This window comes from Solanum verrucosum, unplaced genomic scaffold (assembly GCF_900185275.1).
Source record: "Solanum verrucosum unplaced genomic scaffold, falcon-dt-bn FXZP01000008.1, whole genome shotgun sequence".
Classification (NCBI taxonomy): Eukaryota; Viridiplantae; Streptophyta; class Magnoliopsida; order Solanales; family Solanaceae; genus Solanum; species Solanum verrucosum.
Window position 1 is genome coordinate 2,072,242 of NW_026020195.1, and position 27,998 is coordinate 2,100,239.

The window sequence follows — 27,998 nt, forward strand, 5'->3', positions numbered from 1 at the left end:
GTACTATACCTGAATTTGTATCGTTAAGTGTATATATATTGTATCAGATAACATACTCGAATACCACCTCTAAATCCACACTCGTATCGGATACCATACTCGAGTCCAAGCAACTAAGTATGACTCAACCCCACAAGACAAATGATGGAAGGCCAATTCTTGAAGAATTTGGTCAAGTGTTATATTTATGCTTGATCCAATATAGAACTTTTGCTCTTCAGTAAAGGCTAGTTCCTCAGTACAAAACATAATTCAGAATGAATTTCAAAATTGAAAAAAAAAATGAGATGAAAGAATTGTTACATAAATATTGAAAAAAAATAAAAATAGAAAAAGGCCAAAAATCTTCTTTTGTGTACTGTTAACTACTTAATGAAACAAAAGCACTCTCTATATTCATCAGCCTCCAAAAATTATAGTTTCAGCTTTGTGAGCACCATATTATGCGAGGACCAAGAGATTCAGACGTCAACGCGCAGCTTGTGGCCATGAAATATCAAATTGTAGTCCACTTCATGAAAGAAAATATATGACAGGAAGCGCGGATTTACAGATTTTCAATTGAACTTCTGCGTTTTCATACTTATTCCTCGTTTACACGAGAAGTTAAGAACTTACCAGTGTTAAAAAGGACTGGACTATCATTGGATTGGTGAAGTTATGCATTTGCAGAATATCACTTCCTCACAAATGGTTTTTGGCATACAAGTAGTCGCTGGTCACTTCCATTCTGGAGGTCGATCACCCTGGCTTCCCAGCGGATTTGGGCAGCTAACGTGCGTGCTTTTTCTATTGTACCCAATGTATCAGAAAGAATAATCCATCCCTGCAACAAGTATATTCTTACAATGAGGGAAACAAGCTAACCTTCGAAGAAAAAGTAAATCAAAAGATCATTAAAGAAATATAGAGAGCAAATGGAATATTACCTCAGGCCTTAAAATACGATCCATCTCTAGAAGTAGTTCAAACATGCTGCATTTTTGTGAAGCAATGTGGGAAAGGAGCCCATTTGCATGGAGCAAATCATATGTTCGGGGATATGTAGGGAAGGGTTCACACCTGGACCAATGTTAGAACAACACTCGGAATCAATAACCAGAATATTTCGAGCATCTAGCAATAAAAACAGTTCAACTCCAATTGCTTTATGAGAATTCAACTGAAAGGACAAAAATTTCAAGAATATGTCCAGGTGATGATATGGTCAAGCTTCTTATGATCTTAAATTCATTCTCACTGACTATATAATGACATGGCTAAGTGGAAGATATTAATTCTGGTGACGGAGAAGATTACAATCACAACCAAAACCTATTCAGGCTGACAGCCAACATTAAATTACGCATGGAAAACAACCGGATCATTCCAGAAAGATGTAATTGCTTCCGCTAACTAATAAGAGACGGAAAATATATAATAAAATTTTACTATCAAGAAACATGAGAGCATTCTTTCCAACTTTAGCATGTTAACACATCCAAGCACATGTCTTTGCAAGTCTTTAGAACATTTATAACAATGTCTCACCAGTTATGCAGAACACCGGCAAAACCTCGATCATGTATGAGAGGAAGTGTATTACGCGCCCCAAGAGGAACCACATTCATCACCCATACGGCTTTTCTTGCCTCCATCAATGCAGCACTAAGACCGCCATAATGAGCATTCATGTCCATGACATTACGCACCATATTATATGGAGGTAATGGATCATCATCACCTGGCCTTTTCGGATGGTCAGAGAAAATCAAGGGTGAGAGCAAAGACCAATAATTTCTCAGAGCTAATTTCCAGAAGTTTGAATCCTCGAAGAAATCATCAGGATGGAGCCCTGTCACAAAGCAAACGATTGGTAAAAAAATGACTGCTAAAAATAGAGGGTCAAAATAACCGGAATTGGAGAACAAATATAAAACTGAAAACGTTGCAATAACCAATCTAGTTTTGGAAAAACAGAAAAAACACTTGCCGTGAATTTCAAGCTCAGTTGAGTTCAGATCATCAGATTTGCTATGGATTGGAACCCACCGGTGACTCGTTGTCCCAGATATACAGCGTGCAAGTGGTTGATAGTACATTTGCATATCATTTCCTTTACAAACTGGTATCTCATCCTGACTGCTACAATTAAACAAAAATTCTTATCATGGAAGTTAAGTGGAAAAGAAAGAAAACTAAAAAGGCAAAACTACAACTTGAAAAAAAAGGCAAAACTACCACTTGAAAACAGATCAAAACACACGAATATTAACACCAGAGCATAAACAGCAACTTTTCCAGTTTTGTAAATGATATAGGGTAATTGGGGGCATAGGCATAGAATAATTTATAAACAAGTGCACAAATGACAACAGTTTCAAACCTATCCATGATCCATTAAAAATGTTTGGATGTGTGTGTGTGCGTGTGGGGTTTGGGAGTAAATTAGCTACACGCATTGCCTTTCTTAGTAGCCTTACCTGGATGTATAACACTGAGAATCAGCTGTCTTCTGCCAAATAAACGTCTCTTCTTGCTGTGCCAAAAGAGGCCAACAGAGCTTCTTAGTGAATCCTTCCAGTGAACTAGATGTGATTCCCTTCTTTGTACTGGTAGTACCATCCTGCTGCTGGGTTGTAGGTGAGGTTAAGACAAAGTAACCACCGGGCTTGAGTAAACGGTCAATTTCAATAAGAAATAGCCCATCTGTTTTGTCAAATCATTGCCAGTTCCATGCTATTAAATTTATTTTCAAATTTCAACAGGACTTGAATGGATATTTAAATGTTTAGAAAGCGATATGAGATCTGAAATTGTTTCATCATGATAGCTGACAGATGAAAAGAGCGTGCTTTTGATTTTCTCTACAGGAAATGTGAAAGAACAAAATCAACTATAGACTAGAATGCATCTGTAAATATGAATATGGTGCTGGTTTCTAAATGATAATTACTATTTAGCCCCAGCTAAAGATCAATCATCCGACACACAAGATGGTCTAAGCTTTCAGGCAACTTTCAGCGGCGGTCCAGCTCAGGTGAGACCGAGCAGGATTTTGAATTTAAAAAGAAAATTAATCAGCGGGACACTAGTAAAATCTAGCTAAATAGGCAATATCAAGCAACATTATTCTATTTGGAAACTATGTTAGCCAATGTAAGGGGTTAATCATATAACAGATGGAAAGGAATACGTGTAACGTTTAGGGGTGGATTTGACAATCGACATCATGAAATAAACATGCAAACGAAGTACATATCATAGTTAATACATGGAAATTACAAATATAATAAGATTAGTCACTCATAAATGCCTGATGAAACCAGTACTTCCTCAAAGCACAACTGCGACAATACCTTTGCTATCCCAAATGATTCCACATTGAGCACAGTGAACCATGTCATAGGACAATGATGGAAATGGAAGCTGTTTTGAAATGAAATTGCCAATGACAGCTGGAAGTCCTCTCTCGAGTGCTAACTGAACTTGGCTACCAGATGGCTCATATGGTGCCACACAAAGAGCCATCAACCTCAGTGAAAGTAGATGGGCACCAAAGCTACCAAATCCACAACCAATATCCAGCACGGACCGCACCTGTTATTCAGAAGAGAAAGACAATATATCTAAGAGTGAAATCTGTTCTGCATTTAGATGTAGGAATGAAGCCAGTACATCATTCACAGACCAAAATAATTGATTTTTAAAAAAAACATACAAACAAGTGACAAATAAGGATATGTCTATTTAATGCAGAACAACCGTTGAACTTACACCAGCTTGAAGAAACTCTGTATCACTTCCCAGCCCAATCATATCCGCAATAAGGTGAGAGTAATCTTTGACACCATCAACAATCATTCCGTCCTCTGAATGGAAAGCAATTTGGTTCTCTTCCAATAACATTAGCCTGGAAAGAAAGTAAACCGATGACCAACTTTAAAGAAGGCATAAAAATGGCCCTTTAGAATATATTACTTAATACAAACCAATCCAGAGGAGGTAAAGACTTAAAACACATGCTCTATCATGTAAATGCACAATTTGAAGATGACCTGAATTTGACCAACTATACCTTTTTGTCATACTTCCAGAAGAAAGGAACTGATCTTTGGTTAGCTTCACATTTCCACTCCATATGACATCCCTACCTGCTGGCCAAGTCAGTGGAATCTTGTACTCCTTTGGAGGACGAACCAAACAATTTTGGTGTTCTTGCGATAACTCACAGTGCCTATCAAATTCTTCCCCATCTTTAAGCCCGGCTAACAGGTTTGCAGATACATTATAGCAAGGCACATAATTCTCTCTTTCCTTCCCACAAAGACCAATATCCTTTATCAGGTTAGCTCCCAGAGAAATGCTCTTTAGCTCTAAATAATCATTTCTTGCTTGCTCCTTTAGCTTTCTATAATTTGTATAGACATCAGGCTTTGCATAGGAAGTCACCGAGTCAAAGGTAGTAGAAGAAAATGGTGATAACAATACTATTAGCACACAGACACTGACCAGACACAAGAGTATACAGTTGAGTGGCGGTCTAGGGCCGAAAATTAATGATAGTTTATTGACCAAAGGGCCTCTCATGGCCAAGTTTCAAGAACCCCTTCGAAAATCGAGTTGAATTAGACCATGAGATGGTAGCTATTACTTCAACCTGAACCTCCAACAACTATGAAAAATGTAATATATCATCAGAGACCATCTCCCATATATATCACCCAAAATCCAAACAATTTCAACTGGCATCTGTTTAAACCACTACCTAAGCTCAACATAAAGAAATTCTCCAATCATACCAAACTAAACAAGATAACAAATCAGGCAAAATTCCAATACCACAAGTCTTCACAATCACCAAGAAAACAAGCAATGGCAGATCAGTGAAAAGCCCCTCCTAAAATATTATGACACATCAACTATCAAGGACTCACAATTCTCTCATACAACACACAACCAATCCAACACAATGCCAATTCTGAAACAACTCTCCCTATTCCCTTATAAACCAAGCAATCCAAATCCTCAGATCACCCTGCAAAAAGACACCAAATGAAAATTACCAATCACAAATCAAGATTCAAAATTCTCAACCACTCCAATCATCAAACACAAAAAAAATCAAAAACCCAGATCAGATCCACATCCAAAATGCCATTTAAACCAAAAAATCACATCTTTAACCAAAAAGATTCAATCTTTACCACAAATTACAATCAATAATGCATAAAAGCTTAGGCTTTTTGTTTATTGTACCTAAAGATTGAGTCTTGATAAATGGGGTGGACATAAAATGTAGGAATGTCTCTCTATTTTCTCAATATTATATATAATGTGACAGTTGCAGAAAGCAATGCAGAGTTGGGATTGGGATTGGTATTGACATATAAAGAAAGAAACAGAAAATGGAAAAGAAAGAGTTTTTAGGAAAGAGAAGGCAACATCAGCTTTCTTTTTTTCCTTTTTTTTTTCTTTTTTTTTGTTGGAGAAAATGCAGAGAGTCCTATCAAAGCGTGAGTTTTCTGTATTCAAAATCTCCCTGTTTGCATTGAGAAATGAAAACTCACATAATCTAATAATTGCAGGAGAATAATTGTGTTGAATATCTTTTTCTTTTTTACTTTTTTTTTGTTAAAGTTTTTAATTTATTTTTTTTACATTTTGCCCTTTGTGACTAGGATTATTAGTGGGGCCTACTTTGCTTTTCCTTTAATTTTATTTTTTTAAAAAAAAATCAAAACATAAAGGAGGGTAAAATAGTAAAAAAAATCTTAGATATTAGAGTATATTTTTTACGACGAGCAAATAAATACAGTAGATAATTTGAGATAGAAATAGAAGTTGTCTTGTGGAAGTTGTTTTTTTTACTATAGAATTGAATGGAGAACTTAATTACTAATTTGGCGATAAACAAAGCATGAGACGATATGTTAAATGCTAATATACTAATATTGATGGCAAGAATATAAAAAATAATTAACAATTTTTGGTTTAGATGGTTGTTACCTAGACGTTGGGGGCAGACTTAGAATTAAACAGATAACTTAATGTGGCGATAAATAAAGTATGAGAAGATAGGTAATATACTAATATTGATGGTAAGAATATGAAAAATAATTAACGGTTTGTTGGTTTGTTGGTTTGAATGGTTGTTACCTAGAGGTTGTGGCCAGATTTAGCCTCGAGGTATGTTTTTAATATAAATGAAGTGATAATTTAGATAGGTAAGGAGCCAATAGATAGTTGAGATATAAAACTAGTTTATATATGTTTTTTACTATTACCTCTAACAATTTACTCGATTAGTTTATATATTTTTTTTTTACTATTGACTCTAACAAATTTACCTGATTAGTTTATATATGTTTTTTACTATTAACTTTAATAAATCTACATGATTAGTGGTAACCACCAGATATAAATAACAACTTACCTATAATTAGCTTCTAGAAATTGTACTTTAACTTTACCTTTACCTTTCTTAATATGTCTATGCTACATAAATCGTAACTATTTATTCAAGTTCAGTATTTACATCAACCAACTTAATTTATCATAATTATATATATATATAGTAATATATTAATCATTGTTATTTAATTGGTAAAATTTGACTAACAGACACAATGTCATGTTTTTTTTTTGTTGGTTTTTTAATGCAAATATTGGGTAATAATTTCCATGATAATAATTGATCACTTTATTTATCACTAACAAGTCTTACAAGACACTCCACTATAATATTTTAAAATGTATTTTTAAAAAAAAATTATAACTATAATGATAATGTGCAATGAAAGTAAAATGACAATAATTGGGAATAATTCTTTTTCTTGCTGGTATTATGTATAGCATATTAATTTCAGTATATTAGGACCAATAAATAATTAATAAGTGTTTTTTTTATTATGACGTCATGAATTTAAGTTATATATACTAGTAACATAATTTTTTTTAATATTTCAAAGTAAATTAACTTATAAATATTAATATTTTGTTAATTAATTATTTTAATTATGACAATATGAATCTTTGATAAGAAAAATGTTTTTTGTATTTCCAAAATAACATTCTATACTATTAAAAATAGGGCCATAAAAGAAAGAAAAAAAGGCTCTTTTAAGGGGAAAAAAGAAAAAGAAAAAGAGAATCCTAGGTTAATTAAAGTTCGGATTAATACTTATCCTTATCCCACTTTAAGTTTAAAATTCCAATGGTTAATGTAATTGATAAGAAATTGATAAACAGTATGTGTTGATAAGTATTTTTTAAGTGTTGAAATTAATTTTATAAATAAATATAATATGATATTTAATTGTAAGTTTGATTCCATAGCACATGCATCTATGAGTGTGGAAGAATATTTAGGTGGAAATGGAATGACAGGAAAGGATTATATTTTATTTTATTAAAAAAAAATAAAAAAGTGTAACAAAAAAAAGAGAATCTAATTAATCATGATAAAGTCCTAATCAAATTCTTCTTAATCTATTTTAACTTGTTAATTATTCTTATCATACTCCAATTTTGGTTACACACTTCCTAATTGAATAATTAGGTAAAATGTTTGGTTACATAGACGGTTCGCTATCCGCGACTTGAGAAGTCCATTAGGTTCAACTGAATCCAATAATTTTGATTTAAATTTAAGCTAACATTTAAATTCGTACGAAAACTCAATAAAAAAGAAAAGCAATTATAGGTTGTGTTAAGCTCACTTTTTAAACTGATAGATAACCTATATAAAAGGAAAAACTTAATGATCAAAATATATGAATTATTTTTCAATTCTAACTTTCCACACATATGATACATTCAAGACCATACGATTAAAAATTAAAAGATATTTTGATACAGTTAACATATTTTAAATTTATGAGCATATAATTAAAATAAAATCAGACAATCAAATTGAAACGGAAGCAAAATCTCCTACTATATATCCTTTATATGGCCCAACTCCTATTAGTGTAGTATTATGATATTAGCTCAGAGCGCTGTTGTGGACTGTCGGGAGAAATAGCCAACTCATTGATAAAGACAATTTACTATGACACCATAACAAACAACACCTACTCTACCCTTCTTCTTTTTCATTGCTTTATATATTAAATGACATTTATTGTGAAACAAGGGTAAAATTGTGAGGCTTTTAAAGTGTACGGGTTGATCAATTCGGGTCAAGTAGGTCTGACACGTATGTTTTAGCTGATAAGTTTCTGAAGATGAGATGCATATGATATTTTAGAAGAGTTGAAAGAGAAAAATCAAGTTGTGATACTCTAAAAGAATCGTTTTTTTATGATATGTGTGTTTTTTTAAAGTTTGATAAAATAAATTTGTACGAACCTAAATTTGAGCAAGTATGGTTTTTTTTAAGGGACACAATAGTCAATACACATGGCTTTCTTAGGTGTACGTTGTTTTCTTATGCCATACAAGTGTCTTTGGGTACAAGTTCTTAATTTGATATATATTTTAAAGTTTTGATTATGATAGGTAAATATATATATCGTAAATACTATACCATATATAGTGTCAAGTGTACTTTAATTTTGTGCAACCAAAATTGCTCCAACATACACCAATTTTTTTTAAGTCTAATATTACTCTTTCTTTTTTATTGAACATGCAATTCTCGACAAGACAATCTAACTTTAGGGTCCACATAAAGTTCTTGTTTTTTGTATTAAAGTATACTTTGAAACTTTCCTCTATGAGGTATGGTAAGACATAATAATCAGAATCAAGATTTAAAGTTTAGTTTAACGGTCATACAATTGCCACATTTCTTACCTCTTAGCTGGTTCAGCCAATATAGCTTTCAATCAAGAGTCTCGCTTTGAATGACATTCACACATGGCTTCTACAGGAGATATAATCGGGATGTCATTCGAACTAGTTAATTGATGTTTTAGTTATCTTTACCCAAAAGAAATAATTGACTTTCTCAAACAATTACATCTTTTATTGAAATATTATCAAAGAATATGTGGTCAAATTGACTCTCGTAAAGCGCATACAATTGAAATTTTTGTCATGGACAAGGATGATGAAAATAGAGAATTTCTTGTAAACTAAGTTAATCATTGAGATGAAACAAATAACGATTGATGATGAAGATAGAGAATTCTTGGTTTAGTTTTCCATCTTAACGATAGAAAATAGGATCTAATCAAATTCTATCGAGTCAATTAGTTCCAACAATACAAGTATGTAATGACTGCAAAAGGATCTCTTCATTCAGAAAGCGACCTGAAAAAAAAAGGCAAGATTAAAGGAAGAATCAGCTGTAAATCAACATCATCGTTTGAAATGTGCTTACCTATAAATACTATTTTGTTCATCTGAATCTCTTCGTTTCTCCATTTACGACTTGGAACAATTTCATATATTTCTCTCACGCCCTGCAAGATGCAGTAGTAAACATGTTAAGACAACGAAAACACAAAGTATAGACACCCAGAGAGCATAGACACAATGACATTGTGCTTCACTGAATAGCTTTTGGTGCTACTTCACATAACTGGTAAAGTTGCAATACTAAAGATATAGACACACATCTGCATAGCAGACACAGGGAACGGGGAAGACAAGTGGAATCAAGAATGCACTTTAGCAGAAACATTCTCGTATTTGTACATCCTGATTCCTGGCTATTAATAGAAACTGTAAGATTGCTGATTGTTGTGATGGTAGAAGCTGGAAATTTTCAGTTCAGGAGAACTTTTACGGTTGGGAAATTGAAAGAGTCAGATTACTATTATCAGTTGGAGAAGATATTATACTAGATAACTTACAGAAAGATTCGATTTACTGGATGGGAAAGGACGATGTGATATTTTCTGTTAAACCGTGGTATAATCTGTTGATGAAGAAAATGAGCAGAGATGACAGTGACTGGCCATGGAAAATGATTTGGAAGTCCAAGACTCCAAGTAAAGTTGTTTGCTTTGGTATGAGGCTTGTTTTACCGTTTACGCAGGAAAATTTGCAAAGAGGTTTTTTTTTTTTTTTTTTAATTTTTGCAGGTGGTGTTATTTCTGAAAGAATAACGAAGAGACAGTGAATCTTTACTACCGCACTGCAAATTTGTTAGGTGAAATATTATTATAAGATTACAGCTTGTGGAGATGAAAGTTATCTTTATCATAGGATTTCTTACCTGTAAAGTGTGGAGTTCATCTGAGTTTCTGACTCTTAAAATTCCCTTGCAACGGTAAACATCCATGCCATACTTCTTATCCCAAAGGAGCTCCTCAAGCCATATCCGAACCTATTGCCAACAAGGGAAAATGAGGACTTTAGTGATCCAAGATAGTGAACAGTCAACCTTTGTGTATGAAATTATGGTAAAACCACAACTGGAGCATAAAAAGGATAATAATTTGTATGGGATACAATAAATGGCTTTGAGGTGCATTGATATTCATAAAACTTTTAGCATGTACAGGTCCCCCAAAGGACAAGTTTTTAGGGAGGAAAAAGATATCAGACACCATTGGCAAGCCCCGGTTTGCTTTACAAGGAAAGAATCAAAAAACTCGGAAGTAGCTAGCAAAAATCATAGCCCTGTAAGTACATACCAGCACCCCTTTCAAAAAGTTACCTTATCAAGATCAATCTGCTGTGCGTCACAGATGCACAATGTTCTGACTTCACTGTCATGAAGGCCTTTAGTAGTTAGAGATTTGTTCTCCTTTAACAACGCTTCAAGATGAGCAGCATGCTTTAAAAAATCAGGAAAATGGAAGATTATTTAGCTTTCCGTCTGCTAAGTAACAATAGCTGAATTTCATGTATAAGGATCATTGCTTACTGTAGGATCATATGCCTGACAGTTTAATATCTTTGACAAATCAACTTGGCAACGCACAGAATGAATAATATTAGCAAGGGAATTAACATCACGTATTTCCTTCTCCAGTTCCTCTAGTACCGCTCCCGAGTCATGTTGAGAAATTAGATCAACCTTGTTAAGAATGATAACATCCTACACACAACAGTTCACAAATTAAAGTTAGACATGATTTCATCCATAATCCAGACCTACTGTATGAAGTAAAGTCCTAGTTAGCACCTGTAAGAATGGGAATACAACCACTAGAAAGATGAAAAGAAGATTGAAAGCCTAATTAGAAACCTGAGATGATTGAATGGAGAAACTAACATATCAATTACCGCAAAAGCTATTTGTAAATAAGCTTCAGGAAATGAAGAGGAGTCAGGATTTGGTTTTAGCTGATACCGAAGGTTCTTTGCATCAACAACCTGTAACAGAAGCAAAATTAATTAAAACCCAAAATCATGCAAAACTGGAAAATAAAATGGCAAGGATTTAAGAAGTGCAACAATGAGAACAACCTGTTGCAGATGAAGTTAATCATATAAGAGAACAGAATAAGTATGCAAATGAAGATAATAAGCAATTCCTAAGATACACATCTATCCAGCAAAATAATTTTTAATCGCAATATCTAAGAGTAAAACCATAGAACAACAAATTCTAGGCGGCTTCACTTCGCAGATAAAATTATTTTCTCCATGCACAGAATAGTAAAAGAAAATAAGGAAAATTCTGAAAACACAAAACTCACAGTGATAATGGAGTCAAGCCTAACATCTGATTCCAGCTGATCATCCAACCAAAGCACAGATGCAAGAGGTGCAGGGTTTGCCAAACCAGTAGTCTCTAGCAATATATGATCAAGTCTGCAAACAAACAAAATAACTGCTCATCATTACATTTGAATAAGGTGAAATACTTAAGCAAATAATTACAGAATTTTGTTGCCTTACTCCAAACTTAACATGTAAGGAATGATTATTCAAAGAACACCCTTGTAAAAACAGACTTGCACTAAGATTATTAAATAATACGAAAGTGCAAGATGAAGGAAAAAAAGATAAGGTGATCAAACTAAATCGGTAGTTACACAAAATGACACTTTTCATCGTCACATACGACAGATTTAACAATACGATACATAAAGTTTAAATAATAATCAAGACAAACATTGTATTTAAAAGGACAATACAATATACCATAGGTTTTGACTTGACACAGAGTTTAAATCTTGTGGTCTTAAACTAAAAACTAAAAGATATGTCAAATATATCAAAATGTGGTCTTAATCATGTCATGCATAAAGTTGAAACTAAATACTTGTAAGAAAAGGAACAAAACATTCTTTTTTAAACGAACTAAAAAAGTAAAGCAGAATAAACAAATTGAAACGGAGTGAGTAATAATTATCATAAAACATGGAGAAGCAAGATCCTCTAACCTCTCTTTTCTCTGAACAAGCTGCTCCAATGCTTGAACCAAACTATGCTTCACAGTACAGCAAATACATCCATTTGCAAGCTCTACCCATTCCTCCACAAGATTACCTTCTTCCCCTTCATTTATCATTGCTCTCTCAACTCCTAATTCCTCACCAAACTCATTCAGTATCACTGCTATTTTCTTCCCATGTTGCGCTTTCAATATATAATTGATCAACTAACAATAACAACAACAACAAAATCAAATACTACGTGTCAATCCCAAACAAGCTAACCTAACTTATTAACTGAATAAGGGGAGGAGAAATAGAAATTACGGTGGATTTTCCGGAACCGAGATAGCCGGTGATGACGGTGATGCCGACCGGAGGAAGCTCTGAGCTTTTCGTAAGTTGATTAGAGTTAGCGGCGTCGTTGATTTCGACGGCGAGCGGCGGTTCTTCGTCGGAATCCTCCATGCTCAGCCTCTTCAGTCAAAAAAATTTCCAATAGAAGTCTGAAAAGTGAAAATGCATAAACGGGCTCTATATTATTGGGCCAAACGTGAAGGGCCATGATGGGCTTTTTTTAGCTTGAGAATGAAGTGGCCCATTATTTATAATAAGAAGCATTCAAGGCCGAGATCCAGTATCATAAGTAATAGTATAAATTATAGGAACCACATATTATAAGTACTGAATAACATCCTATCACTTCTAGTTTTCTATTTATCAAAAATCCCTTAAAAATGATGTTTGCGGGATACATAGCGTTGTGCACGGGATACATTAGGTTTGTTATATTCCACATAGCGGGATACATAGCGTTGTGCACAAGATACATAGCGTTTGATACATTCCACATAGCGGGATACATAGCGTTGTGCACGGGATACATGCGGGATACATAGGTAAAATAAGGGATATTTGAAATAAGTAGGGATAAATGGATATTAAGGTAAGTAAAGGAGTGTAGTTAAGTAATTTGTCCTAAGTAATATCGTTTTTATTTTGTTAACGTTAGTTTCTCAATTTGCACAATTTGTACTAACCTTAACAACTTTTTAAAGGTTTTTGTTGTGAAGACAAAAATGGGTTGCGCATATAGTAAGCGCTGACCTCCAACCTCAAATTTATGGGATCGAGTTCCCAAGGGAGCATACTTAGTCCAAACAAACCTTAGAGGGCTTTAAGAATGAGAGCTACTAATGATTATGTTGTTGTATATATATACTATATATCGGAAAGGAGCTAAGAATGATTGGCCCCTTTTCTTCACAACTCCATAATCATTCACAAGTGTCACCCTTAGAGCCCTCTAGGGTATACTCAGACTAACCCCACCTAGGAGCGCTCCCACCTTTTTTGCTCCTTTGATGACTCGAACCCGCAACTTTGAAGTTGAAGATGAACTGTGCTTACCATCTGAGCAATCCCTTGTTGTTGTCGAGTTATGAAAGAAAAAGGGAAAAACCAAAAAAATCTATATTTCCCACAAGGAAAAACATCTTCCTCATGACTTTAATTTATTTATGTTTAATTATATTCCTCTGATATAATAAAACTAAATTGATGCGAGCTTTCAAACTTCCTAATTAATAGAAAATTTTCACATGATCATGAATTAATCAAACTTTAAAACTTCCTAATTAGTAGGAAGGTAAACCTGCAAAGCAGTCATTATTCCCCTATAATAAAATGTGAATGAGTGCAATAATTTTGAAAGGTGATTTTTATGCCTTTTAAAATATCATGTAAATAAATCCTTATTTTTAGGAAAAATAGTCAAACATATCTCGTAATTTTGTGATTTAGAGTTAATAGATTCTTCGTTAAAAAAATGGCACATATATATATCCTTGTTGTCGATGGGGTGGAGGTAGGGATGTGGGGTACTGATGGGGACTACGGGGGTGAGGTGGGGTAGATGTAATGTGTTAGAGGATGGGAGGATACAATCAATATGCAATACAATTTGTGCAACTTAATTATTTTCCTTATTCCACAAATCAAACGACTCTTATGGTATCTCAAAAGACATTAAATAACTATAATTGAAGTACTCTATTAAAATTTGGTGTGTATGGTTTGGCACACCTTAGCTATGGTTTGGCACAGCTTAGACCTTAATGACATGACTAATTAAGTTGTCAAACTCCATGTATACATTGTATGTATATAAACTCACTCTTTCTTTACAAAATCATTAGAGAAACCATATATATATAATGGAATTAGTTTCAATCATCTTATTGATGACTATAGTAGGTGTTTATTTAGTTTGGTTTTGGTTACTAGTAGGCAAATTAAAAGGTCCAAAGACATTGCCATTAGTGGGTAGTATTCCACAAATGTTGTTAAATATTAGAAGAATTCATGAATGGACTACAGATCAACTTCTTGCTAGTCCAACATTAGGCACATATCAAACTTGTGGTGTTTACATCCCTTTTCTTCAGAATTGGAGAAGAAGCTTTTGCACTGTTACATGTCATCCAAAAAATTTAGTAACATATTCTTCATACTAAGTTTCATAATTATCCTAAAGGTCCAACTTGGCAAAACACCTTTGGCGACGTTCTAGGGAATCAAGGTAATAACATCTGATTTTGTCTTGACACGCAATTTAAAAAAGTAAAGAAGACTTTTGAATGTTATGGACATAAGGTGGGAAATCGACTGGTAGCCAGCCAACCAAATGAATACTAAGATTATCCCTATTTTTGTTTCCTTTTAGCTTTATATGTGATTCTTATCAAGTGATATCAGAGCGCTAATTTTTGTGTTAACAGGTATATCTTGTGCTAAGGGTGAAGAGTGGATATCGCTAAGGAAAATCGTGGTTCCAGAATTAACAAAATTGAAGCTTGGTCCATCATTACACCGTTGGGTGAACCCATCAATCAAAAATGATTTATTGCCAATTTTAGACAAGGCTTCAAAACACAACATTTCAATTGACTTACAAAAATTGATGATTTGTTTTGCTACTGATACTATTTTTGGAATTGCTCTAGGCAAACAATTGAAAACTTTATTAAATCCTGAGGATCCAATTGCACTAGCAATGGATACAATTTTTAAATTTGCTTTTAGAAGATTTTTCTATCCCAATTTCTTATGGAAATTTATGAAATTTTTCTCTATTGGATCTGAAGGAAGCCTAAAGAAGAGTATTCAAATTTTGAATAATACGATAACTGAGGCACAAGAAGAACGTAACAATAGACATAAAGATGAAACTTTTGATGATGATTTATTGTGGACATTCATGAAGAAAGTTCAAGTTAATGGACACATTTTGCCTAGCTCTGCTATTATAGGCACAATTCTTGATATTCTATTAGCAGGTCGCGACTCTGTTGCTACATCTGCTAGCTGGTTTTTTTGGCTCGTTATGAATAATCCTCGTGTTGAAGAAAAGATCGTCCATGAAATCATAACGATTTTAAAAAAGACTCGAGGAGAAGACATGGGTGGCTCAAAGGTAAAACAATTTTTTTAGTCTGAGATGAATAAGTAAGAATATTGTTTTGAACCAATGCATTTGGTTCTGTTTTTTTTTTTAATATATCATGACTTTATAATTTGGTTTTAGGTCACACATTCTATTGAGTCGCCCTGTGGAGAAGAGACACAAGAATGGATGAAAGATCCATTGACATATGAAGAAGTCAATAGTTTGGTCTATCTTCATGCAACGTTGCTAGAAACACTACGTTTATATCCTGCAGTTCCAAAAATTGTGAGGTATGCGATATGTGATGATATCCTTCCGGATGGAACCTATGTACCAGCTGGTTCGGACATCATTTTATCGTTATACTCAGTGGGAAGGATGAAGTCCATGTGGGGAGAAGATTGTTTAAAATTTAAACCGGAAAGATGGCTATCTACTGATGAAAAAAGAATTGAAAGGCATGAAGATGGATATAAATTTGCAGCATTTAATGGTGGATCAAGAATATGCATAGCTAAATACTTAACTTATCTTGAAATGAAATCTGTAGCTTCAGCTATATTACTTCGTTATGAGTTATCTCATGTTTTTGATCATCAAGTTACGTCAAAACTTTCCTTCACTATATCCATGAAGAACGGCCTTAAGGTCAACCTCAAACGTCGTGATCTTAGTGACTTTGATGTAATAAACTGAAAGTTTTAAAACTACGTAGTTAAAAGAAAATAAACGTCTTTTTTTGGAAAAGAATGGATTATATTTATGATATAATTAAAAATATTATTCATCTCTAAGTTCAAGATTACAGGTTCGAGTCACCAACTGAGCGGAGAAGTGGGAGCACTCTAGAACCTTTTTTTTTAAACTCATTTCCTAGGTACTCGCTCCCACTTCCCTACAGAGTTGATGACTCGAACCCGCAATCTTGAGCTTAGAGATGAAGGGTGTTTACCATCTGAACAACCCCTTCATGTGTTCGAAACTCCCCCATCTTAATATAAACCCTCTATGGAATTGTGAAGGAACAAAGCAAAAAAAAAAAAAAACAGTATTTCTCAAAGGGAAAAATCTTCGCCATAAAATTATTTTCTTTATGGCATTTGTTTATATTCCTCTGATGCAGTTGTAGTGTAGGGATTTTAAAAGTAACTTTTATGGCCTTTCAAATATCATGCAAATAAATCCTTTTTTTTAAGGAAAAAGTGCCAATATACTTTTCGCGATTTAGAATTGATATACTTATATATATATATATATATATATCATTGTCTAATAAAAAAAGCACATTTATTCTTTTCGATAACATATGCATATGTACTCAAAGATTTCCTAAATTCCAAAAATATCACGTGACTTTAAAATATTACCTTGTCCATTTTTTACTCCTCCAAACCTTAATCATTATCCTAAGATGAGAAGAAATTTGAACTTGAAATAATTTTTAATGAAAAAAACTTCATGGGGAAGATCTTTTCCTTTTGGAAAATGCACACATCTTTGCTCTTTTTCTTCACTACTCCATAAAGGTATTTTCGGACACGAAGATTTGATTGCTCAGATGGTAAACATCGTCCACCTCTAACATCAAGGTTGCACTCTCGAGTCACCAACTTAGTGTAGCAGTGGGAGCTCTTTAGAAACCATTTTTTAACTCATTCCTTAGGAGCTCCCACTTCCTTTTGGAAAATGCACACATCTTTGCTCTTTTTCTTCACAACTTCATAATTGTTTAACACCCATCATCCTTAGAGCACTACTCTAGGGTCTATTCGTACTAAACTCCTATCTAGGAACTCCCACCTTTTTGCTACCTTGATGACTTGAACCCGCAACTTTAAGGTTAGAGATGAAAAGTGCTTACCATCTGAGCAAGCCCCTCTTGTTGTCGAGTTGAGAATGAAAAAAGGAAAGAGCAAAAATGTTTGCATTTCCCACAAGGAAAAACATTTTCCCCATGACATTAATTTCTTCTTCTTTTAACTATCAACATAAAGTTTTATATCCTCAAAACTATAGATCCTTTATTGCACTTGTATAATTGTAGTGAGACAAGTTTAATTCGGAATTAAACTTAATTTGGTTAAAGTATAATATTGTATTTATGTGTTTTGAACCAATGCACCGGGTTCTGTCTTTTTAGTATATCATGATTGTATAATTTGGTTTTAGGTCACACATTCTATTGAGCCTTCCTGTGGAAAAGAGATAAGAATGTATGGAAGATCCATTGTTATATGAAGAAACCAACAGTTTGGTTTATCTTCATGCAACATTACTAGAAACACTACGTTTATATCGTGCAGTTCAAAATTTGTGAGGTATGTGACATGTGATGATATCCTTCGGGATGGAACGTATGTACCAGCTGGTTCGGATATCATTTTATTGTTATACTCAGTGGGAAGGATGAAGTGTGTATGGGGAGAAGATTGTTTAGAATTTAAACTAGAAAGATGGCTAAAACAATTGAAAGGCATGAAGATGGATATAAATTTGCGACAGTTGATGGTGGATCAAGAATATGCATAGCTAAATACTTAACTTATCTTGAAATGAAGTCTATAGCTTCAGCTATATTACTTCGTTACGAGTTATCTCATGTTCTTGGCTATCAAGTTACGTCAAAACTCTCTTTCACTATAGCCATGAAGAACGGCCTTAAGATCAACCTCAAACGTCATGATCTTAGTGACTTTGAGGTAATAGACTGAAAGTTTAAAACCTATATAGTTAAAAGAAATAAATGACTTTTTTGGAAAAGAATGGATTATGTTCATCTCTAAGCTCAAGATTGCATGTTCGAGTCAACAACTGAGTAGAGAAGTGGGAGCACTCAAGAACCTTTTTTTAAAAACTCATTTCCTAGGTACTCACTCCCACTTCCCTACAGAGTTGATGACTCAAACCTGCAATCTTGAGCTTAGAGATGAAGGGTGTTTACCATCTGAACACTCCTTTCTTGTGTTAGAAACTCCCCCGTCTTAATATAAACCCTCTATGGAATTGTGAAGGAAAAAAGGAAAAAAAAAAGCATTTCTCAAAGGGAAAAATCTTCACCGAAAATTTTTCTTAATTCCACAAATATCACGTGACTTTAAAATATTACCTTGTGCATTTTTTACTCCTCCAAACCTTAAATCATTATCCTAAGACCAGAAGAAAGTTGAAACTTGAAATAATTATTAATGAAAAAAACTTCATGGGGAAGATTTTTTTCCTTTTGGAAAATGCACACATCTTTGCTCTTTCCCTTCACTACTCCATAGAGGTATTTTCAGACACGAAGATTTGGTTGCTCAGATGGTAAACATTGTCCACCTCTGAGATCAAGGTTGCATGCTCGAGTCACCAACTTAGTGTAGAAGTGGGAGCTCTTTAGAAACCATTTTTTTAACTCATTCCCTAGGAGCTCTCACTTCCATACCGAGTTGGCGACTCGAACCCACAACTTTGAGCTTAGAGATGAAGGTGTTTTCCATCTGAACAACCGCCTCATGTGTTCGAAACTCCCCCATCTTAAAAGAAAAACCCTTTGTGAAATTGTGAAGGATAAAAGGAAAAGAGCATAAATATCTATCTGCAGTTCTCACAAGGAAAAAATCTTCAACATAAAGTTATTTTCTTTATGTTATTTATTTATATTCCTCTAATGCGAATTTTCAAAAGGCCGTTCAATTTTACGATTTAGAATTGATATCTTATTGTCAAAAAAGTCACACATATGTACCTTCATTGTCTAACAAAAAGAGTATATTTAGTCTTTTCATTAACAAATTCATATTTATTGAATTAAAAAAATCTTAAAATTATAATCCTTCCTTTTTTTTTCCTCTTTAAATCCCTTGTAATTAAATCAGTTACCTTAATTACTATCAAAAGTCAAGAATAAAGTTGATACTTGAGCTATATATCAGAAAAAAACTTAATGAGAAGTTTTTTTTTTCTTTTAAAAAGTGCAGATTTTTTTGCTCTTTTCCTTCACAACTCGGTAAAGGTTTCTGCGGAAATAAGAGAAGGTTGCGCAAATAATAAGCACCCTCAAGATTACGGGTTCGAGTCATCAAAGGAGCAAATACGGTGGAAGCTTTTAGGAAGGGTCGGGGTCAAAAAAGATTTCTTTGGACCAACTCCACTACTACTTAAAAACGTTAGAGGGCTCTAAGGATGAGAGCTCTTAGAGCACCAACCTCAAGTTTGCGGATTTGAATGACCAAGGAAACAAATAGATGGAAGCTCTCATGATGGAGTTAGTTCAAAGAAACCATAGAGGGCTCTAAGAATGAGAGCGATAAACGATTATGGAGTTATTTGCTCTTTTTCTTCACAACTTCATAATCGTTCACAACCATCATTGTTAGAGCACTACTCTAGGGTCTATTCGGACTAAACTCCTATCTAGGAACTTCCACCTTTTTGCTCCCTTGATGACTCGAACCCGCAACTTTAAGCTTGGAAATTAAGAATGCTTACCATCTGAGCAATCCGCTCTTGTTGTCAAGTTGTGAGTGAAAAAAGGAAAAGAGCAAAAAAGTTTGCATTTCCAACAAGGAAAAACATTTTCCCCATGACATTAATCTCTTCTTCTTTTCTTTTTTAAACTATCAACATAAAGTTTTATATCCTCAAAACTATAGATCCTTTATTGCACTTGTATAATTGTAGTGAGACAAGTTTAATCTGGAATTAAACTTAATTTGGTTAAAGTATAATTATAATAATATATAAAAGATGAAAAGGATAAGTTACTTTAATTACAATTAGAAGACAAGAATAAAGTTGAGATTGTTTCCTTTTGGAGAATGTACACTTTTTTTGCTCTTCCCCATCACAACTCCATAAAGGTATTTTCAGAGACTAAATTTAATTGCTCGGATGATAAACGCCCTTCACTTTCAACCTCAATGTTGTGTGTTCGAGACACCAACTTGGAAGGGAAGTGGGAGCTCATAGAGAGCTCCGAAGAAACCTTTTTTTCTTTTTAACTTTTTCCCTAGGAGCTCCCACTTTCTTATCAAGTTGGTGAATCGAACTAACATTGATGTACGAAGGGAACGGCGTTTACCACGCAAACAACTTCCTCTTGTGTTCGAAACTCCCTCTTGTCATAAAAATAAAACCTTTATGAAATTGTGAAGCAAAAAAGGAAAGACCAAAAAAGTCTAGCATTTCTCAGAAGGAAAAAATCTTCACCATAAATTTATTTAAAGCTAACACATATTTTTTATTGTCTAACAAAAAAAAACATTTCCTCTTTTCGTTCACATATTCATATTTACTGAATTAAAACAAACCTAAAATTAATGTTTTAAATTCAAAAAATTTACCTTACTTTAAAGAATTACCCCACCCATTTTTGGAAGTCGATGATGATGTAAATGATAATTTCATTTTAAATATTATCTCAGATATTATCATCTTTGTGTTGTTATCTTTCTCAAATAATAAATTATAATATTTTTTTTCTATATTATACTGTTTTGTTTAAATTTATTTGCAGAATTATTGAAAATTTTACTTTTTCTTAGTAATAAAATGAGAAAAAATTATAATTGACATATTGTTATTTTTCTTACTTTTTCTTATTATAAAATTGAAGATCCATGAAACTTACCTCTCGTCTCGTGCTAGGTATAACACCTCACCTTGCATCCCCGCCTCTTAAAACATTGTTCTCAACAGATTTATATGTTCCCTCAGATGATTATTGATAGATACATCACACCCCTTGGAATGTGGCTCTTCCTTGGACCTTTTTAAAGGAAGATGCTTTGTATATAGAACTGTCCTTGATATCAATAGATACATCAACAAGGGTCAGTTGGGATATGGCTAGATTCCTTTTGGTATAAATCAGTAACTAACCTCAAAGATATCAAAGTAGTTCACAGAAAATGGTCAGTTGTCCATGATATGTACCAAGTTAAATGATTGTTTCAGAAAGAAAAAAAAAAACAATCATGAATTTCATCACAGTGAATGCTTGTCCCAACTAATGTTAAGTGATTTCTTCGCATCTGCCTAAGCAGAGTTCTTCACATCTGTCAAAGTAGAGTTAACTGCAGGTTTGACTGGTGATAGGTAGCTAATGGAATAGTCGAGGATGATGTAAGTTAATCGGAACAAGCTGGTTGAAGACACCAAACCAGTGAAACTTGAATAACAGAACTAGAGTTCGATAAGTTCCACTTACCATTTTCTATCAAATCAAGCAATTTAACCAACGCAGTTTAAAATTAAGGTGGAGGGAGAGATAGAGATGTATAAGTATATGTATAAATAACAAGCAAGTACCACAAATGGCATATTTTACCCAAAGAATTCTAATACAGGGAAAATAGTTGATGCAATTTTCAAAATATATTGCACAATAAAGAGAAGCCACTGTATGCTGACTGAATCGACAGCCAAAGGCAGAAGCAAGTAATGTTTTCTCCTTGACATGAACACCATGTACAAAAACAAAAGTGATCAACAAAATTTGTCACTCATTTTATTGACAAAAGTGTTTTGTAGACTATGTGTGGTATAATGCTCAATGTCACGCTTACGACTGGGAAAAGAAGATGAATTTAAGTCATCAGGAAAGAATTAGCAATCTAGTACCGCAGCCAGTATGTCCTGCGTCTGAACCAGTTGTAATCAGGCAAATCTTGAATTGGTCCCCTTGCTGATATTGCAACATCCTACATAGGGAAAATCATATAAAAAAGATGGTTTAACCCTCTTGCATTTGTAGTGGTTCAGGAAATATAAGATGCAATTCATATAGTTAATATCGCGTGTTAATAAAAATACCAACTTATAGCCTATATAAATAGTTATTGACTGAAACTAGATGTACAGTAGGCCTCAGGGACTTACCCTGTCGAAAATAAAACGATTTGCAACTCGCTTGATTGTTCCAGCATCGACACTATCAATTCTGGAAAATAACTCAGCATATGGAATTCTGCGGCCATATGTGATTAACTGCAACAAAAAAGAAACTTACAGCTGTAAGTAAATTTAGTGATTTTAAAGGGAGGTGTTAAGTGACTAGAATGCAATCACGGCAATCCATTTGACTGCAAAGCATCCAGCAAACAGAACACGATCTGCTTTACTGAAGAGAGGAAATGTATCAACTATATGCAATGCTCCTACCACCTAGTCATCTAGGTTCCATTTATTTAAAGGAAAAGTGACATGGACAAACTTGAGCACCTTGACTATTTTACCAAATACCTATTACCTCCCACTAGGACAGGTACCGGATAACTCTTCCTACCAAAGTTTAGGTAGATGAAAAGAAATTACCTAGCTTCTTTTGCCTCCGCTAAGATTCTTCTTCTTTACTTATTGGTTGGCATTTGAGGGACGTATATTCCCTCTTTTTCCTTCTATAGCAGAGCCTTTATTTTATCTTACTTTATTTTTATGATGTTAGCAGAGCCTTGTTTGACGAAGTTAGGAACAAGGAGACTTAAAATATCCCAGATCTAAGGGAGCCAAACACTTGCTCCTGAAATTGTTTTTGGTTATAAATATATTCTATGTAATTTTACCTGCCGTCCAATGTCTTCAGCAGTAGGGCCTGATCCATCAATGTGGAGCATCAAAGAAGATTTCAGCTGCAGAAGATTAAGTACAGAAAATATAAGTTCTTGATACAGCTAAAAGGACATGCAGTCAACAGTAAAAGTCCCTAGAATTAAATGGAGGCAATAACACTCAGCTATTCCATTTGAAAAAGAATAGCTGGGGAGTGAACAAATACCTGATTACGTGCGCGAACCACATCAGCATCAGACACTTTGTAACTTAACTTGCATATACCATTCATGATGACATAAGCTAAGTCACTCAAGCAATCAGGCTGTAACAAGTAGAAAACAAGGATGAGTAAAGCCAGAGTCCTAATGCAGAGATTGCTTACATTGATTACAGAAATGCATAAATCACTTACCGAATATGATTTCATCACTTTACATTTCAAATTGTTATTTTTCTTTAATACGGCAAAAGTTGGAATTACATTTCAATTTGCTTTAGTATATTTCAGGAATGGCCTAACCTAGTTGTCAATTCACAAGAGAACAAATGAACATGATAACAAAAGTTTAGTGACCATAAGACCTTATACAGCAAATCACATCATAATACTAAGTTAATGAAACAGAAATAGTTGAGATTTGATTAAACAAAGGTCGTGGAAATTTCCTTCTAACCTTAGCTTCAGCATAGACACCAAACAGCCCTGTATCTTTATAGTTGGTGTTAAAAGCCATCACACTTTCAGCTAGCTCATTAATGGCCACCCTCTGGACAAGCTCTGAACTGTTCAAAGATCATATACCCATGAAAGATAGCAAATTCAGTAACTTCCTATTTTGTGGAGAAAAGAACTCAACTAAAATCTCCAAACAATACCCAGATATGCCTTTACATGGAACTAATAGATGAAGCATTAAGAATCAACAAATAATACTCCTATTGTCTTCTTTTTTTTAAGGGACACTCTTTGGCTGCTGGGTAGTAACTTCTCTTGATTCATAAAAAAAAATTAACTTTTGTTTGATTTAAGCAAATGAGAAGGACCAACCCCATGTGCTTTCCTCCTCCTGAACTTTTGTTCCATGATCCTAGCATTTGTTGCATGACCATCAAAGCTATGGAATCAGGGTCAGTCCATGACGCTCCACTAAATGCAACAGCAAATTGAGCGAGAGGCAGATCATCATCAATGATACGTATCTATTTATGTAGACGAAGAACAAAATCAGTAAAAAGGTTCATATAAAATACATAAACTAGAAGAGTTAATAACTAAGTAGTTCATCCACACCTCTGAACCTGTAAATATTGCTGGCTCTTCTGACACCAATTGGGAAGTGGTAATAGGATTAGATGATAGTTTTGTAAAATGTTTCTTCACTAGCTCAACAACTTCTTCATGCTTCACAGCTCCAGCAGCAGAAATTACCTACAGCAAAGACTTAAATGACGCTTTTAGTCTGGTAAAAGTTTGATCAAAAACAAAAACTAACAAAACATTAGTTTCCTTTTTTTCGTGCACACGGGATTTTTTTTATGCATTTGAGATATACATGACTAGGCTTGGAATGGAAGGTCATATGATACCACACTGGAAAACGATTGATTGTCATTCATTTGGATCAAGGAAGAGTAAAAGCGGGATCACTTTAATGTTTGCTCCTATAGAGAAGGTAAAAAGTAGAAATCATTTTGACATGACCCCAGATGGAATCAATAAAATTCAATTCGAAATAGAGTGTGAATCCCAGTAGTTTCTTTTTTAACAGAAGAAGCTAGTAAGCAAGGAAGTCGCCAACAGATAATGCATCAGCTATGACAGGTTCCGTACCATTCTATGAGCACCATAGTGGGTTGAAATGTAATCTTGAATATGAGCTCTTGTCATTTTCTCAATGTTCTGAGCAGGTCCAAGAATAGTTCTACCCAATGGAGTGTATTGGAATGCAGTAGTATGTAACTGGTCAAAGATGACTTCCTCAGGTTGTTTTTCCACCTACAAGAAGATTGTCCAACATGAAGACTCACAAAGATTGAGTTTCAATGAAAAATTTGCAAGTACAGATACAAACTCCTCAACAAAAATATAATTCTACAACAGATGAATTAACAGTGTAACATAACGAAAACCTACCTGACTCCACATGAACAAATACACCTGTTGAACAGATCTACAAGGAAATCCATGAAAGATTACATGGCCAACTAGGGTCACCCATCATTGGAGAAGCTAAAGAGGTTATTGTTTAGTCTGACTAGAGACAAACTAGGCATACCATTTGAAATCATTGCAGTTACTGACCATTGTCCTCATATAGAGCCAGAATGATTTGCAAGCAAGATAGCCTCTGAGCGGACAGCCCAGGACCACTTTAACACTGGGTACAGGAATGAAGATAGCAATAATATCAAATCCAAGAAAGAAAAAATATTGACCAAGTTACTGGCACTAAAATAGATGAAGACATCTACACTGTCAAAAATTCCCTTTCTTTTTAATCAATTTAACCATTTCATTAGCTAAGAATTTATTAGTGTCAATTTTCTATCCATTTATTTATTCTTTTGATTAATTGTAAATTTGCAAATTCCTCTACCAGATGGTTGTTCGCTACAGCCTTTCAGTCTCACCTAGTCTCTCCAGTGTGCAAAATCAGATATCTCAATATAAGTAAACATACTAGGCAATCAATTACAGACAGCAGAGAAATGAACGGAGGTATTATGAAAAGCATCAAATATAGCCTATTTCTGCACAGGCTAAAGTTAAAGATGAAATACCATCTTTCCAACCAGTCAAGAATCGAATAAAGGAACAATTAGTAATATATCATGCCAAATAAATTAGAAACTATGCACCTGCTGCTTAATCTAGCTCTACACCATAAAATTTGTTGTAATCATCATAGCACATTTTTATCTCACCGTAAATGGTCTCAAAATACTTTTCAAGGATTCTTTAGATAAAAGTGACAGCTTTCTCTGAGGTTGAAGACATTCACTTTGACAAAATCATTGTAAATGTCATCTTTAAACTACTGGCTCTGAAAGCTAAAAAGAGAGAATTGTCAATTAAAAGGAGACATTTTCTCAATTTTTGTTATACTATTGCAGCCGCTGAAGCAATTTAGATATTTGTACCCTGTCGAAGTAAGGAACCATGGCATATATGTTTGGAATAGATTTTTGCGCAGGCATAAAGATGTCTCCTTGTTTTATATGTCACTCGATGACTTGAGTATGAGCTTTTCCTTTCTTCAAGCTACCAACAAATGAACTATATACCATTTGATCCCTCTATGAGCTGCACTTACGAGCATAAAGTAGGCTCACTATATTCTAAACCACATTGGTGGAACAGGACACAAACTTCTGGTTACGTATCCTACTTAAGTAACGAGCTTCTTAACTAAATAAAAAATTACTCTAGATCATTAACTTCAAATGGATAACCAATTCATAGAGCTCCTACAAGTAGCAACTTCCTTCTTCCATCTGAATCACCTAAGCCTCTTAAGAACAGTTGCATTTTAATCATTTCAATCATACTTTCTTAAAGACAAGAATACCTTTTTGGTATATCTTAAGAATAATTGATACTCCCTCTGTTCCATTTTACATACATTGTTAATATTAGGGAATTCAACCAGTTTTTCCGTTAACTACATTTTTCTCACACACTTCCTAAATACCTTAATTCTAAAAGATTGTGATTTGTAGTACTAGTTTCTAATCAAGTAATGTCCAAATTGAAATTAGATACTTCTACTATACATTATGAATCAATAAAAATCATTTCTTTCTTTCCTTATACCTCTTCCATTTCGCGACGAATCACACTACGCTCTCGAATAATCTTATCTTCCTCCAATAGAGAATTCTGCAAAATATCCCCAAGAATATCAACTGCCTTAGGTACATCACATCCCAAAACTTTCGCAAAATATGTAGTTTGCTCCCTAGAAGTATATGCATTCAAATGCCCTCCCATATTCTCAATTTCCTCTTCCAATGCCCTAATTGGCCTCTTTTCAGTTCCTTTAAAAATCATATGCTCAAGGAAATGAGCAACCCCATTATTCTCCTCAGTTTCGAATCGCGATCCAGCATCGATCCAAACTCCAACAGTAGCTGTCTGTGAAGACAGATTCGATTCCGTAGCAATACGAAGACCATTAGGAAGAGTAGTGACTTTCGTCTCCGGTGCTGATAGGATTGAGGTGTGATCTGCTACAGTAGGATCGGGGGAATTGTACCTGAGGAATCTCTGGTTCGGGTCTTCGAGGCGTTTGATCTTCGATTTGACTTGTTCAGCTAAGCGATCGTAGATCATGGCGTCTGGGGGAGGTGGGGAGGGTAGGGAGGATGATTGGGAGGGCTTGGTTATGGAGGTGGAGGATCGGGAAGAGAAGGTAATACATGGTGGGAGAACGGTGAAGGGAGTGATTCGAGAGCGGCGGCGCGTGAGGTTGAGAAGGTGGCGCGTGGCCATGGTGTGTGATTGAAAGAGCCAATTGGAGTATAGAAAAATTTTGTAGTGACGGTGGAGAAGAAAGGAGGCTTTTAGGAAGGCTGGCAATAAGTATAAAGACGATTTTACCCTTTTACTAATTCTTAATTAACAAATTAGTACTCTAGAATTTATATGAAATATACCCAACTTCTTTTGACTTATGGCATAGAGGCCCCTCCTTTCACTATTTCTCACCGGACTCCGTATTCAAGAAGATTCGAACTCAATACTATGATTAAGAATG

The 27,998-nt window shown here is 34.3% G+C and overlaps 4 protein-coding genes across 5 annotated transcripts; 1 reads left to right on the forward strand and 3 right to left on the reverse strand.

Moving 5' to 3' along the window:
* Positions 1–288: 288 nt before the first annotated feature.
* Positions 289–5,506, reverse strand: LOC125829705 (probable methyltransferase PMT5). Of its 2 annotated transcripts, none has more exons than XM_049508896.1 (9): positions 5,239–5,506; positions 4,058–5,017; positions 3,757–3,892; positions 3,339–3,579; positions 2,463–2,688; positions 1,973–2,121; positions 1,531–1,834; positions 930–1,062; positions 289–826 (listed from the first exon to the last, which is right to left on the reverse strand). In XM_049508896.1, the coding sequence occupies exons 2-9, from the start codon at positions 4,567–4,569 to the stop codon at positions 677–679; spliced, it is 1,851 nt and encodes a 616-aa protein (XP_049364853.1). In that variant the 5' UTR covers positions 4,570–5,017; positions 5,239–5,506; the 3' UTR covers positions 289–676. The 2 variants fall into 2 exon arrangements, with proteins under 2 accessions (XP_049364853.1, XP_049364852.1); XM_049508895.1 differs by having other exon boundaries at positions 1,973–2,124.
* A 3,586-nt stretch (positions 5,507–9,092) lies between these two features.
* On the reverse strand, positions 9,093–12,741 carry LOC125829694 (uncharacterized). Its single transcript, XM_049508883.1, has 9 exons — positions 12,588–12,741; positions 12,270–12,487; positions 11,580–11,694; positions 11,164–11,253; positions 10,802–10,975; positions 10,592–10,711; positions 10,148–10,258; positions 9,308–9,389; positions 9,093–9,237 (listed from the first exon to the last, which is right to left on the reverse strand). Exons 1-9 carry the CDS (start codon positions 12,726–12,728, stop codon positions 9,173–9,175), a joined length of 1,116 nt encoding a protein of 371 aa, XP_049364840.1. The 5' UTR covers positions 12,729–12,741; the 3' UTR covers positions 9,093–9,172.
* A 1,762-nt stretch (positions 12,742–14,503) lies between these two features.
* Positions 14,504–16,404, forward strand: LOC125829674 (cytochrome P450 86A1-like). Its single transcript, XM_049508862.1, is given in 4 exon segments — positions 14,504–14,684; positions 14,722–14,841; positions 15,041–15,735; positions 15,847–16,404. Coding segments are annotated over 4 exon segments (1,554 nt in total).
* A 5,642-nt stretch (positions 16,405–22,046) lies between these two features.
* Positions 22,047–27,779, reverse strand: LOC125829687 (probable mitochondrial-processing peptidase subunit beta, mitochondrial). Its single transcript, XM_049508872.1, has 9 exons — positions 27,056–27,779; positions 25,073–25,237; positions 24,533–24,670; positions 24,290–24,441; positions 23,916–24,024; positions 23,465–23,563; positions 23,253–23,318; positions 22,570–22,677; positions 22,047–22,391 (listed from the first exon to the last, which is right to left on the reverse strand). Exons 1-9 carry the CDS (start codon positions 27,731–27,733, stop codon positions 22,305–22,307), a joined length of 1,602 nt encoding a protein of 533 aa, XP_049364829.1. The 5' UTR covers positions 27,734–27,779; the 3' UTR covers positions 22,047–22,304.
* Positions 27,780–27,998: the final 219 nt, after the last annotated feature.